We start from the raw sequence: 14594 nt of genomic DNA, 5'->3' as shown, positions 1-14594 counted from the left end.
TGTCTGTACATTCTCCCTGTGACCGAGTGGGTTTTCTCCGGGTGCTCTGGTTTCCTCTCACATTCCAAAAACGTGCAGGTTTGCAGGTTAATTGACTTCTGTAAGTTATTCTTATTGTGTATGATAGTAGTAGTGTACGGGAGATGGCTGGTCGGTGTGGACATAGTGGGCCAAAGAGCCTGTTTCTATGCTATATCTCAAAATTATAAAAAAAAATAGAATCTTCCCGTCCTAATGGGCCTGTCCCACTTAGGCCACTTTTTAGGCGACTGCAGGAGACTCTGCGGTCGCTACATGTTTGTGGGTGGTTGCCGGGGAGTCGTCTTCATGGTCGTGAGGAATTCCCGCATTCTGGGAACTAGTCACGGCCTCATTACAGTCGGCGCGAATTTTTCAACATGTTGAAAAATTAACGGCGACCAGAAGTAAGCCGCCATGGAGAGTAGCGAGAATTCTCGTGCCATAAGTGGGTCACCAGGAGGTCCTAGTGGGTTGCCAGAAGGTCGAAGGTTCTCGTAGGTTCTCGTAGGTTGTAGCCAGTGCTGACCGGAAGCGGGGGCCGCGCGGAGGTCGAGTGATCCCCGTATAGGGCCTGCATGCGGCGAGCGCGACCAAACCGGAAGCGGGGCCCGCCCGGAGGTTGAGTGAGTGACGTGAAGTTCGAGCGAAGTTCGCGCGTGACATATGGCGTCAAGACGCTGCGTACGGCGTCAAGACGCTGCGCACGCCCGTCGAGGCAGCTGCGGGCCGGCAGGCCGTTGCCGCGTGGAATTTTTGAACACGGTCTGTTTTTCGGAATCCCGCGCGATGTCGGGACCAGCTCCGCACAACTCCATACGGCTGCGGCTATCGAAGTGGGACTGGCCCCGTGAGGCCGTACGGCTCAAGCGACCACGTTAGGTCGCGCTTGCCGCATGGAGTAGCATGCCCGTGGGACAGCCCCTTTACTGTACACTGTGCTTTAGCTGTCTTAATTACAGCGCCAACCTTCCTGTTCATCCTGGTGTGTGTCTGTATCACCTTGGCTTTGCACCGTGTGAATTTCACTCAGACAGCGATCCCCCGCTTGCCTTGTTCCCGCCTGCATAACAGGCTGGTGAAGGAAGCGGCGTGTGTGTTCGTGTGTTCTTGACAGTCGCCGGCAGTCACCTGAAAAGTCACCTAAGGGGGACAGGCCCATAACTGAACCCACCTAATCACCTTGCTGACTGTTTTATAAATCGTAGAAGTATGAGTTATTTAGAATTTCTCTTGCACTATCTCTGGTATAAATGAGCTGTGAGAGATTCCAGTTATGTTTATTCACACACTTCCTATTTTAAATGACCATTTTGTTAACAAATCTCTATATTCTATGATTATGGAATGGGCACAGAAGCTGTACCGTGGAACAAGGCAATTCCCTCCGCACTTACATAAGCGCAATAGAAGCAGACACTTTATTTCAGAGATACAGCATGGAAACAGACCCTTCAACCCGCCGTACACCAGCACTATCCGTCACACTAGGGACAATTTACAATTTATGGATGTCAATTAACCTGTACGTCTTTGGAGCGTGGGAGGAAACCGGAGCACCCGGAGAAAATCCGCGCGGTCACAGGGAAAACATACAAATTCCACGCAGACAGCACCCGTAATCGGGATCGATCCCCGGTCTCTGGTGCTGTAAGGCAACAACTTTACTGTTACGCCACCATGCCTGTAGAAGCTCTAATAGATTCAGCTTGGATTTGTCTGTTGAAAAAGCCGCCCAGACCTCATCTTGGCTTGTTGGCCTCTTGTTACTAAGCAGAAGCTCTCTTCCTTCAACATCTCATTGAAGGACCAAGTGTGGTTTCCTGAAACAACCCTTCACGTTTGCTGCTGATGCTGTTTGTCCAGTGAGGAGTAACCAGGACCATTCCTCTGGCACTGTCAGCAATCTATCCTAGGATAACAGAATGTGAACAAGACTTGTACAATTTCAACCAAAATTACAAACACTTTGAAAAGCTCCTGTAACTCCCCAGATATCGATTGTGAATGGATTTCCATCATGGAATCAAATCATATTTTAGCCAGATATTGCCATTCAACCAGTCAAAGAAAAATTACCCATTGTCATCCAATCTTATAAATCAAGGTCACGGCTCTTTAAGTACATACACAAGTACAGATATTTGCTTTAACACTCGTTTCCAGTTTTACTCAATGGTGCTGAAGTGGAGATGGGCGAGAGCAAGTTTCGAGGTGGAAGCATCATCAACAATCTGTCCTGGACTGACCACATTTTGATAATGCAGTCGGTGAAATATATCTGGATTTTCATTATTGAATCCCATAATGATCAAATGCATAACGCAGGAAAACCAGAGTCAGGCAACAAGTAGCAGAATAAATTACTTTCTTCTATAAGGAAGAAGGGTTTCGGCCCGAAACGTTGCCTATTTCCTTCGCTCCATAAATGCTGCTGCACCCGCTGAGTTTCTCCAACATTTTTGTGTACCTTAGAATAAATTACTTGTTGGCTTTGGGACAGAAAGCAGATAGTCGGTGTAAAGGGTTTCTACTCAGTGAGTAGGTTGTATGTTTCACAAGGATCAATGCTCTTCAAACTTCCTTTAACAGTGGGTGCTCTATTCTTAAGCATTTAATGATATGGTCTTTCTATGTCGAAGTTTGCAAGTGGTGGGTGGAAGAATGATCAATGCTGAAGAAGACTGCAATAACTAACCGGGGGGCATTAATAGCCCTGCAGAATGAGAAAGTAATTAACACATACAGTTCAACAGAGAGAAATGGCAGGGAGTGTGTATTTTATGAAGAATCAGGATGTGATCGACTACTGTATATACTGTAGGAACTATGTGAGCAAGTTTATTTAGTTTAGTTTAGAAACAGCGTGGAAGCAGGCCCTTCGGCCCACTGAGTCCATGCCGACCAGCGATCCCAGCACATTAACACTATCCTACTCTAGGGACAATTTACATTTATACCAAGCCAATTAACCTGCAAACCTTTGGAGTGTGGGGGGAAAACCCATGGGGAGAACGTGCAGACTTCATACAGACAGCATCTGTAGTCAGGATCAAACCCGGGTCTCCGGCGCTGTAAGGCAGCAACACTACTGCTACGCCACCGTGCCGCCCATGAAGAACAAAACAAACCTCACAATGCAGATACACAAGTTACTCAAGGTTAGTAATGTCATAAAGAAAGCAAAACAAGTAATAGTTTATGTTTCTAAAGGGATGGGATTGAATAGTTAGAAGGTTACGCTAAATGTGGAATCTTCCTTGGCTCACACTCAGGGCACAGCAAGTAGTTCTGGGCAGAGGGAAGGGAAGGAGCACAAGGAAGATGCCAGAGATGCGAAAGTACACACACAAGAAAAGATGAGTTGACTGACTATATTTTCTTAGAGTCCTCGAGTCATGCAGCATGGAGACAGGCCCTTCAGCTCAACTTGTCCATGCCGACCAAAATGCCCCAAATATACACTACTCCCATGTGCCCGCGTTTGGCCCATATCTCTAATTGTTTCAATAGACAATAGGTGCAAGAGTAGGCCATTCAGCCCTTTGAGCCAGCACCGCCATTCAATGTGATCATGGCTGATCATCCACAATCAGTACCCCGTTCCTGCCTTCTTCCCATATCCCCTGACTCCACTATCTGTAAGAGCCCTATCAAGCTCTCTCTTGAAAGTATTCCTATCAATGTACTGTTCAAATATCTTTTAAATGTTGTTATAGTCCCCACCTCAATTACCTCCTCTGACAGCTCGTTCCATAGCAGTTTAGTTTATTGTCACGTGTTCCGAGGGACAGTGAAAAGCTTTCGTTGCATGCTAACCAGCTAGCGGAAAGACAATACATGATTACAATCGAACCATTCGCAGTGTACAGATACACGATATGGGAAATAATGTTTTGTGCAAGGTAAAGCCAGTGAAGTACGATCAAAGATAGTCCGAGGGTCCCCGATGAGGTAGATAGTCATTCAGGACTGCTCTCTGGTTGTTGGTAGGATGGTTCAGTTGCCTGATAACAGCTGGGAAGAAACTGTCCCTGAATCTGAAGGTGTGCGTTTTCACCCACCACTCTCTGCGTGAGTAAGTTGCCCCTCGGGTTCCTATTAAATCTTTCACATCTCACCTTAAACCTAGGTCCTCTGGTTCTTGATTCCCGTAGTCTGGGTAAAACTGGATGGCGATGGAGGAGAGCATTAATATAATTCATCAATATAGTGCAGTAATATGGATTATGTGCAGGTAGATAAGAGAAGGTCTTGGCATCATTAGCGGCAGAAACATTGTGGGCCGAAGGGCCTGTTCTTGTGCTGTACTGTTTCATGTTCTACAGGATAATTATCAGGAATTTCCAAAAAGGAATGAAGTAAACACTTAATGCAAAGAATCGGAATCTGCTGTTGTGGGGAATGATTGCAATTAATGCTACAAATGCATTTAAGGGAAGACTGGACAACCAGATGATGGTGAAAAGAGTGGAGGGCTACACTGATAGATTTCAATGAGGAACGACAATAGGACACACAAATGGAGCATTGAAATTCGGCATGAACTCCTTGGGTCCAGTGCCATTCTCTTACATAATATTTAATGCATTGCAATATTCATTTACAATGAGGAAAGTATATAATTAATAGATTTAATAAGTACCTGAGGGACATCTTTTTCATTCAGAGGGTGATGAATTATATGGAAGGAGCTGCCAGAGGAAGTGGTTGAGGCAGGCACTATAACAGCATGTCACATAATTTTGGATTTGTAAACGGATTGGAAAGGTTTAGAGGGATATGGGCCAAACGCAAGCGAATGGGACTAGCTAAGATAGGGCATCTTGGTTGATATGGATGAGTTGGGACGAAGGGCCCGTTTCCGTGCTTTTAACTCTATGACTGTATGATGGTATGTGATAAGGATCTTGAATATAAAAAGTGAAGGCATAAAAACACCTTTGTCTTCTGGCCTGGGTGGAATCCACAGTCCCAGGATTCCTCTGGGCAATCGGGAAAAGATGCACTGCAGTAAATACAAACAATACAAACATAAACTCTACCTCTTGATTAGTACGGGTGTCAGGGATTAAGGGGAGAAGGCAGGAGAATGGGGTTAGGAGGGAGAGATAAATCAGTCATGATTGAATGGGGGAGTAGACATGATGGGCTGAATGGCCTAATTCCACTCCTATCACTTATGAACGTATCTTTGAGCCTCTTGTTTAGCCTCACAACTTTGTGAAATTTTGATTGGATCATGATGTCAGGAATAAGGTGGGCTGCGCTGAGACGCGACCTAGCATCTAGTTCAGGCAACCTAAATTTCAATAAAAACATTCAGATCCCGGCAGTCTGCTGGCCACTGCAAACTACAATGGTCCACATGTTTAATTAAGTCTCTGTGGGAGAGAAGAGATGTAATAAATTTTATTGAATCACCCAAGGCAGCATTTTAGACTAAATTACTGGGGCTAAACAATCCCAGCTGCCTTCTCCTGGGACTCAACATAAAATCTGGAATAGTCGAATACATCGACACAATTATTTTACATTTCTGTTGCACAATCAAATGTTATATCCTTGTGTAAAGGGCCTGTCCCACGAGCATGCGACTGCATGCGGCAAGTGCGACCTAACGTGGTCGCTTGAGCCGTACGGCCTCGCGGGGCCGGTCCCACTTCGATCGCCGGAGCCGTATGGAGTTGTGCGGAGCTGGTCCCGACATCGCGCGGGGCTCCGAAAAACTGACACTGTTCAAAGATTCCGTGCGGCAACGGCCTGCCGGCCCGCAGCCGCATTGAGGCCGTACGCAGCGCCTCGACGGGCGTGCGCAGCGTCTCGACGCCATATGCAGCGTCTTGACACCGTACATCAAGCGGACTTCGCTCGAACTTCACGTCAACTCGTACGGGATCACTCAACCTCCGCGTGGCCCCCGCTTCCGGTTTGGTCGCGCTCACCGCATGCAGTCGCATGCTGGTGGGACAGGCCCTGTACGGGGATCACTTGACCTCCGCGCGGCCCCCGCTTCCAGTTTGGTCGCGCTTGCCGCATGCAGTCGCATGCTCGTGGGACAGGCCCTTTACCGGTGGGTACTAAACATACAGGGGCACTGTGAGAGAACTGTCACAATGCACAAAGCAAGGATGACCCTATTATCTAAGAGTTCAAGGACTATGGGACGTGAATTGGCGGCAAGTTGGTGCAGCGGTAGAGCTGCTGCCTTGCAGCTCCAGAATCACGGGTTCGATCCTGACTACAGGTGCTGTCTGTACGGAGTTTGCACATTCACCCCATGACAACTTGGATTTTCCCCAAGGTTTGTAGGTTAGTTGCCTTCGGTAAAGATTGTAAATTGTCCCTAGTGTGTAGGATAGTGCGGGGGTCACTGGTCGGCGGGGACTTGATGGGCCGAAGGGCCTGTATTCACACTGTATCTCTAAACTAAACTAAAATTGAAGGTTTTGGGCAAGAGGTACAAGGAAGACGTCTTGTTTTTCGCAGTGGTGCAATAGCCAAGAACCTGTGGCTTATGAGGGTGATGGATGTTAGAATGTCAATGATTAGTTTTTGTTTACTTTAGAGATACAGTGCAGAAACCAAGTTTCCACCCACCAAGTTTTGGCCCACCAAGTCCGTGCCCCATACACAAACACTATCCTACACACACTCGGGACAATTTACAAATTTACAGAAGCCAATTAACCTACAAACCTGTACGTCTTTGGACTGTGGGAGTCGAGCCCACACAGGTCACGGGGAGAACCTGCAAACTCCGTACAGACAGCACCGGTAGTTAGCATCGAACCCGTTGTAAGGCAGCAACCCTACCACTACACCACCGTACCGCCCTAAATGGAACTAAGTGTGAGGGAAATAACATGAGAAAATCCAACCATAACCTCCGTGACTTTCTGAGGCATTATTATTAATGAATTAACCTGGGCGTTACCATTGACCAGAATCTGAACTGGGCTAGCCATACGCACAACTTGTACACAAGAGCAGGTCAGAGAGGGTAGGAATCCTGCTATGGGTTAGTCCCCTCGCAACTCCCCCAAAGTGTCCCTCCCCCAGGGACGCTTTCAGAGACTGACATCGAGTGCTGCTGGAAGGTCATCAACTCAGGTGGTCAGGATTGAACCCGGGTCCCTGGCACTGTCAGGGAGAAACTCTAGCGCTGCGCCCTCGTGACGCCCCTTAGCGAAAACATTTTTTTTCTGGGTGGAATTGTGCTTTTCCGGTGTGGGGTGGGGTGGGATCACGGTGAGTTAGTGGAAATGTGTGTGTGAGTGAGCATGGCTGGGTTATCGCAGACTTCTTTTAATTTTCCGTGTGTTGATTATGTTGCAGGATGCTGGCGGCATTAGCACTGGCAGTGGTGTGGATCAGAGCCGGGTTGGCACAGGAGGTGGATTCTGCAGTGTCAATTACGGTAATTCGAGTCATAGAGTGATACAGTGTGGAAATAGGCCCTTCAGCCCAACTTGCCCACACCGACCAACATGTCCCACCTACACTAGTCCCACCTGCCCGTGTTTGGTCCATATCCCTCCAATCCTGCCCCATCCATGTACCTGTCTAACTGCTTCTTAAATGTTGGGATAGTCCCAGCCTCAACTCCTTCTTCTGGCAGCTTGTTCCATACGCCCACCACCCTTTGTGTGAAGAAGTTACCCCTCAGGTTCCTATTAAATCTTTCCCCCTCCACCTTAAACCTATGGTCCTCGATTCACCTACTCTGGGCAAGAGACTCTGTGCATCTACACAGAGATGAGTAAAGAAGGCAGAAGTTTGATAGTGCAGACCTAGAGTTGCTTCCCAGCTGTTACCAGGCAACTGAACCATTCTATTATCAACTAGAGACCGGCCCTGACCTCCCATCTACTGTACCTCATTGGAGACTCTCATTTATCCTTAATCGAACTTTGCTGGACTGTATCTTGCACTGAATGATATATCCTTTATCCTGTATCTGTGCACTCTGGATGGCTTGATTGTAATCATGTATAGTCTTTCCATTTTCTGGCTGGATAGCATGCAACAAAAAAGCTTGTCATTGTATCTCAGAACATGTGACAATAATAAACAAAGCCAAACCAAACTAAACACCTGAATGACAGTATTTTGCACAAGAAAGGGATGCTGGTTTGTGGGAACTGCTCCAGTACATCGAGCACACGGGCCAACCGGATTTTGGGCTTTGATTAATGGCGCCAAAACGTGGTGGTGCCCGCATGTGTAATATGTGTAGACTGAATTTCAACAGTGTTTTATTTTCACAAATATTGAAACATACACAGGAAATGGGGAGTTTGCTTGGGGACATGCGCTTGATTCAATATAAGACACATGCAAGTGAGATCCTGTATGTGGACTCTGCCCTTTGTGTTTAATGAAGAGATTGTTTTGTCTTTTCGTTTCCAGCAGTGCTCCGATGGCTATCGTCTAGACCGTTTGTCGGGACAATGCAGAGGTGAGGGATGGTTACTTTGCTAGTCTATGTAGCATCTTCACACAGGCTTCCTCACCACAAGAGGATCCGCCGAGGTTTTGGACCCTGCATTGGGACGTCAAACTGAATCGTAGACAATTTTTTCTTCCCCCTTCCCCACTAGAGATACTACGACCCAAAGGGTTCCTCCAGCAGATCGTTGGTTGCCTGTTTTACCAAGAGTTGTGTCATTGCTTAAGTGAGGAAAGATCCGCATTTATGTAGCATCCCTCTCATCCCCTTCGGTACACGATACGCTGCATTTTGACCCAATGAATAGACACAGGTCTAACGGAGGGAAGTGGAATTACAGTGTCATTGTTCTATCTGGAAATAGAAATAAATGAATACTTTATTGTCACGTGACAAGTCACAGTGAAATTCTTTGCGTGCATACCCAACGTATGCAAATAGTTGCCACATAAAGGGCGCTTACTAAGTTACCAAGCACCCACCGCGTCATGTCCCCCTTTATTCTCCACCCCTCCCCCTCCGTTCTCTCTCTTTGTATATGACAATAAAACACTCTTGACTCTTGACAGCAAGCACCCACAAAAAATGGTAAGATATGTCTAAATAATCGGGTTTTTGTTCATTTCAGCTAAAGGATATAGTGGCCAGAACACGCAATGTAATTTTCTTGCTGTTTATTGTTCTTCGTATTGGAGATGCGAGCACCACTGGCAAATCCAACATTTATTACTTCAAAGTGCCGTGAAACAGAGAGCCCCGATTTGCCTCACCTGAAGGCTTCATCAGAGAGATAACAACAGTGCTAACACTCTGACCCCCTCAGTCCAGCACTGGGGTGTTTGTCTAGATAGAGAGTCATAGTGGGCATAACTTGCCCACACCGACAAACATGTCCCACCTGCCTGCATTTGGCCCATATCCCTCTAAACCTGTACCTGTCCAAATGTTTCTTAAACATTGCGATATTACCTGCCTCAACTACCTCCTCCGGCAGCTCATTCCATACACCCACCACCTATGTGTGGAAAATTTTACCCCTCGGGTTCATATTAAATCTTTCCCCCCCTTACCTTAAACCTGGGTCCTCTGGTTGTTGATTCCCCTACTCTGGGCAAGGGACTACCCAATGTATTCCTCTTCTGATTTTGTACACCTCTATAAGATTACTAGACTAAGTGGGACCCGTTGGTCCCCTAAGTGGGACCTGTTGGTCCCCCAAAGTAATATTCCACCTCTCCACCAATTCCAATATTGGTGGCCAGTGGGGGGGGGGGGGGGGTTTCTGGGATGCTAGTATGGGTATTGTGGGCAGAAGGGACTGGTTTCCAGAGGGCTAGTATGGACATTGTGGGCCAAATGGATTCTTGGGGTGACAGCTCAGTCACTCAAGCCTGATGTGCTGGCAGCTCACTCACGACTGGTGGGCGAGCAGTTGACTCATGGCTATTCCTTGAAATTCCATTTCAAGCAGGGTGCAAGGCCACCAAATTCAAGTGCAGTTTCCGACCACTTCAAGCAGGTTACAAGGCCACCGAATTCAAGTGCAGTTTCCTACCACTTCAAGCAGGGTGCAGGGCCACCAAACTAAAGTGCAGTTTCTTACCACTTCAAGCAGCGTGCAGGGCCAACAACAACCATTTGCAGTGCAGCATTTCAAAGCAGTTACCACCACCAACAACCATTTGCAGTGCGGCATTTCAAAGCAGTTACCACCACCAACAATCATTTGCAGTGCAGCATTTCAAAGCAACCACATTTTCATTTTCAAACCACATTAAGGGCACTCACAGTTGAGTAGACATGTGTTCAGTGTTATTCACAGCTCAGAGAGACATGACCCTCTTGCTTCCTCCATCTTACAGAAACTGAGTGAGGCACAACACTTCCTGGTTTTGTAGTCATTCCCCCCCCCCTCCCACCAGCAGGGGCAGCAGAGAGAATGTCAACATTTTTAAAACATTAATAACTCATTTATTTTTCATCTATGGGAAAAATCCTCTAGTCCTGCGCAGCGGAGGGGGACTCTGAGTAAGATGGCCAAAAATCACAGCCGTAAGTGGCAGCGTTTTTTCAAAAACCATGAAACAGAAAAACAGGAAGTGGTCAAGATCTTACTTTTAGTAATATAGATGTTTGCTAGATGTTTGTGCTTAGGTTTAGGTAGATCATTGGAAATATTTAAGAAACATTTACGGTGAGAGTAGATAAAGGTTGTGAAATTGAGGCAGCCGATAGAGTTGCTACCTCACCGTGTCAGAGTTTCGGGTTTGATCCTGACCTCGGGGTTCCTCTGGGTACTCCAGTTTTCTCCCATATCCCAAAGGCGTGCAAGGTTTGTAGCTTAATATGTAAATTGCCCCTAGTATGTAGGGAGTGGGGTAAGATTGGACTAGTGCGAATGGATGATCGATGGTTAGCATGAATGCGGTGGGCCGAAGGGCCTGTTACCATGCTATACCTTTCAATCAATCAAAGAAGAGGCCAATGCAGATCAGTCCTGATCATATTGAATGGGGGAGTAGGCTGGAGGGATATGGTGACCTTCATAAGTTCATGTGATAGGAGCAGAAATAGCCCCCCATCAAGTCTACGCTGCCATTTAATTATGGCTAATCTATCCACCCTTCTTAACCCTATTCTCCTGCCTTCTCCCCATCCCCATTGGACCTACTGTTGCTCCTATTTTCTTGTGCATAGACTTACATCTTTCTGACCCCGAGCCCAGAATGCTACTAAATGAGCCGCAAAGTATATTTTTACGAAGGGGAGCAGAAGGGAGGAAAACATTAAATATACCTCTGTTAAACAATCGCGGGCTCTCAGTCATTTATTCTTGCTGCCCTTTCACAGATATCAATGAGTGCCGAACTATCCGAGATGCCTGCAAAGGGGACATGAGGTGCATTAACCACAATGGCGGATACCTGTGCTTGCCAAGGACTGCGTCACTCCTAGTACCAAATGGACCATCCAACCCAACCTACCCAGTGTCTTCCCAATCGGGATATTCGGAGATGGCAAGTCCCTCTGTCTACCAGCCGGCCTCCATTCCCAGATATCCTATTCCATCGAGATCCCTGATCTGCCGTTTTGGTTACACTGTGGATAGCAACAACAATTGTGCAGGTAAGTGGCCATTTTAATTATCAAGCATCAAGAGCGTTTTATTGTCATATGTCCCAGATAGAACAATGACATTCTTACTTACTGCTGCACAACAGAACATAGTACACTGAAAACAATATGATTAAAATCTCAATGACAAAAAGCTTGTTCATTGGATTGCACCTTATCATGCTTTTTCACCTGAAGAAACTGTTGTTCTGGATTTGCAGCCGTTTTCTCACGATGACTTTATATCTAAGTCAATCTAAGTCAATCCTCGGAAAGCATATGGACCTAGAGCAAGATAGAGAGGAGCAGTCCATTTTTATCTGGCATGGGTGTGATGGGCTGAATGCCCTATTTCCATATATTGTATTTTCAGAGTGTAAGCTTTTCGTCATGACACAAAATCTGGTACTTGTACAACATCCTAATGGATAAGAGTGAGAGTCTAATTTCAAGACTTCATAGATGAACAAAGCTTCCTGGATGATGAAGGAGATGAACAAAGCCGGATGGAATGTGTCTCAGAATTAGACGGTGCAGGTTAAATCGAGAAAATTCTGAGGAAAAGGGCTAAGTCTTTTGTCATAGGGTGGGCATGGAAAGAGGTTATAAGGAAAAGCCCAATGAAATTCATCAGGGGATGGATGAGAATGGATACAGTGAGATACAATGCACATCAGGGTAGGTGCACACACAGTGCTGGAGTAACTCAGCGGGTGAGGCAGCATCTCTGGAGAGAAGAAATGGGCGACGTTTCTCGTTGCCCATTCCTTCTCTCCAGAGATGCTGCCTCACCCGCTGAGTTACACCAGCATTTTGTGTCTCCCTTCGATTTAAACCAGCATCTACAGTTCTTTCTTACACATAAGGGTTGGTGCAGTTGGAATTAAACCAAATTTAATGGGGCTTGTTCCACAAATGAATGTTTTCCGATAATTTCTGTCAAAGCATGTTTTTGTGTATTCAGCATAGCCAAATGGCTCTGGTGTGTCAGGCTAGTGGGATAGTACAATTAACATTCCCACCCCTGAGGTGAATGTACTTTGGGTCCATGCCCATTTCACGGTGAATGATAGGGCTCTGGGAAGTGTTGTAGGGCAGAGGGATCCCGGAGTGCAGGTACACAGTTCCTTGAAAGTGGATTCACAGGTAGATAGGGTGGTCATGGAGGCTTTCGGCACATTGGCCTTCGTCAGTCAGGGTATTGAATATTGAGGTTGGCATGTTATGGTACAGTTGTACAAGACATTGGTGAGGCCACATTGTGTTGAGATTTGGTCACCCTGATCTAGGAAAGATGTTGCTAAGCTCTTTAAGCGTGCAGAGAAGATTTATGTTGCCAGGACATGAGGCCCTGAGCTATAGGGAAAGTTAGAGCATTGTATTTGAGACTTTATACCTTGCAGTGCAGGAGGATGAGGGGTGATCTCATCAGTCAGTAAGTCAATTTTATTTGTATAGCACATTTAAAAACAACTCACGTTGACCAAAGTGCTTTACATCAGTGCAGGTACTAACGTGCTACATACAATGGTACACAGACATATCAATACATACATAAACTGTTTACAGCGCCCCCTTAGAGGGCCTCAAAAACGCTAGGTAGTAGAAATAGGTTTTGAGCCTCGACTTAAAGGAGGAAGGGGGCAGTTTTGATGAGTAGAGGGATGCCGTTCCACAGTCTAGGTGCTGCAACCACAAAAGCGCGGTCACCCCTGAGCTTAGAGATGTATAAGATCATGAGGAGAAGAGATAGAGTAGATGCACAGAGTCATTTATCTAGGATAGGGGAATCAAGAACCATTGGTTTAATGGGCCTGTCCCACTTAGGCGACTTTTTAGACGAGTACAGGAGACACTGCGCTCGCCACATGTTCACTGGTGGTCTCTGGTGAGTCTCCTTCATGGTCGGGAGGAGTTCCCGCATTCTGGGAACTAGTCGCGGCCTCAGTATGGTCACCGCAAATTTTTCAACGTGTTGAAAACTTTTCTGCGACCAAAAATTGGTCGCCATGGAGAAAATCGACAATCCTGTAGTCGTAGGTGCAGTTGTAGTGGGGTCGCCATGTAGTTTTAGGTAGTCGAGGTAGTTGTATGTAGTTTTAGTTAATCGCCTTTGCTGACCAGTCATTTTCATTGGCTCTGGGGAAAAAAAACGTAAGCACGAGTTTTCAGAACCAAGGATGACCGACCGGTAATGTTAAATGTCTGCCGAACTTCACAGCTGTGTATCTCTGGCTTATTAAAAGTTGGCTGGCTTCTTAAAAGTTGTCTCCACTCCATCTCCCCTCTCCCTCCCCCCCCCCCCCCCCCCCATCTCCCTCTTTTAAAGGACTTACCGTACACTGTGCTAGCCGTCTTAATCACAGCGTCAACCTTCCTGTTCATCGCGATGTGAGTCTGTATCACCTTGGCTTTGCACCGTGTGAATTTTAGACAGCGCTCCCCCCGCTTGCCCTGGCCCCCGCCTTTGCGGTGTGTGCGTGCGTGCGTGCGTGCGTGCATGTGTGTTCCACTCTGACAGTCGCCGTTCCTGGTTTTTCAGGCGACAGCTGGCAACTTGACAGTCGCCGGCAGTCCGCTGATAAACCGTCTAAGTGGGACAGGCCCATTAGGTGAGAGGCGAAAGATTTAATGAGAACCTGAGGGTCAGATTTTTCCCCCCACAGAGGGTGGTGGGTATATAGAAAATAAGCTGCCAGAGGAGGTACTATAACAACATTGAAAAGTCAGTTGGACAGGAAAATGATTGTAAAGGTTTAGAGGGAAATGGCCCAAACACAGGCAGGTGAGACTGGTGTAGATGGTTCATCTTGGTCGGCATGGGTAAGTTGGGCCAAAGGGCCTGTTTCCATGCTGTGTGACACTCTCTATGCCTCTGTGATAATCCTCTTCCTGTAGCTGCCATGATTGGTGTGTCCTTTATCTATATCAGTCTTAAAAGGGTTGGATTGGATGTAGATCTAATAGAGCTGTGTGAATGAATAACAGGAGCATTCCAAAGTAGAGCATC

General features: G+C 46.6%; 1 protein-coding gene across 2 annotated transcripts in view; it reads left to right on the top strand.

Annotated features, from left to right (window-relative positions):
* Positions 1–14594, top strand: part of fbln5 (fibulin 5) — a 73402-nt gene that overhangs the window by 3180 nt on the left and 55628 nt on the right. Inside the window, exons 2-4 of one of the 2 annotated variants that reach the window (XM_033027666.1) lie at positions 7357–7438; positions 8434–8479; positions 11321–11596. In XM_033027666.1, coding sequence (XP_032883557.1) covers positions 7358–7438; positions 8434–8479; positions 11321–11596 — 403 coding nt within the window. In that variant the 5' untranslated portion in view covers position 7357. Of the gene's footprint in view, positions 1–7356; positions 7439–8430; positions 8480–11320; positions 11597–14594 lie in introns of both variants that reach the window. The other variant, XM_033027665.1, reaches the window with a different exon arrangement.

Source organism: Amblyraja radiata, chromosome 9 (assembly GCF_010909765.2).
Source record: "Amblyraja radiata isolate CabotCenter1 chromosome 9, sAmbRad1.1.pri, whole genome shotgun sequence".
Lineage (NCBI taxonomy): Eukaryota > Metazoa > Chordata > Chondrichthyes > Rajiformes > Rajidae > Amblyraja > Amblyraja radiata.
The sequence above is the reverse complement of the archived record's forward strand: the minus strand, read 5'-3'. Positions and strand labels throughout refer to the sequence as shown.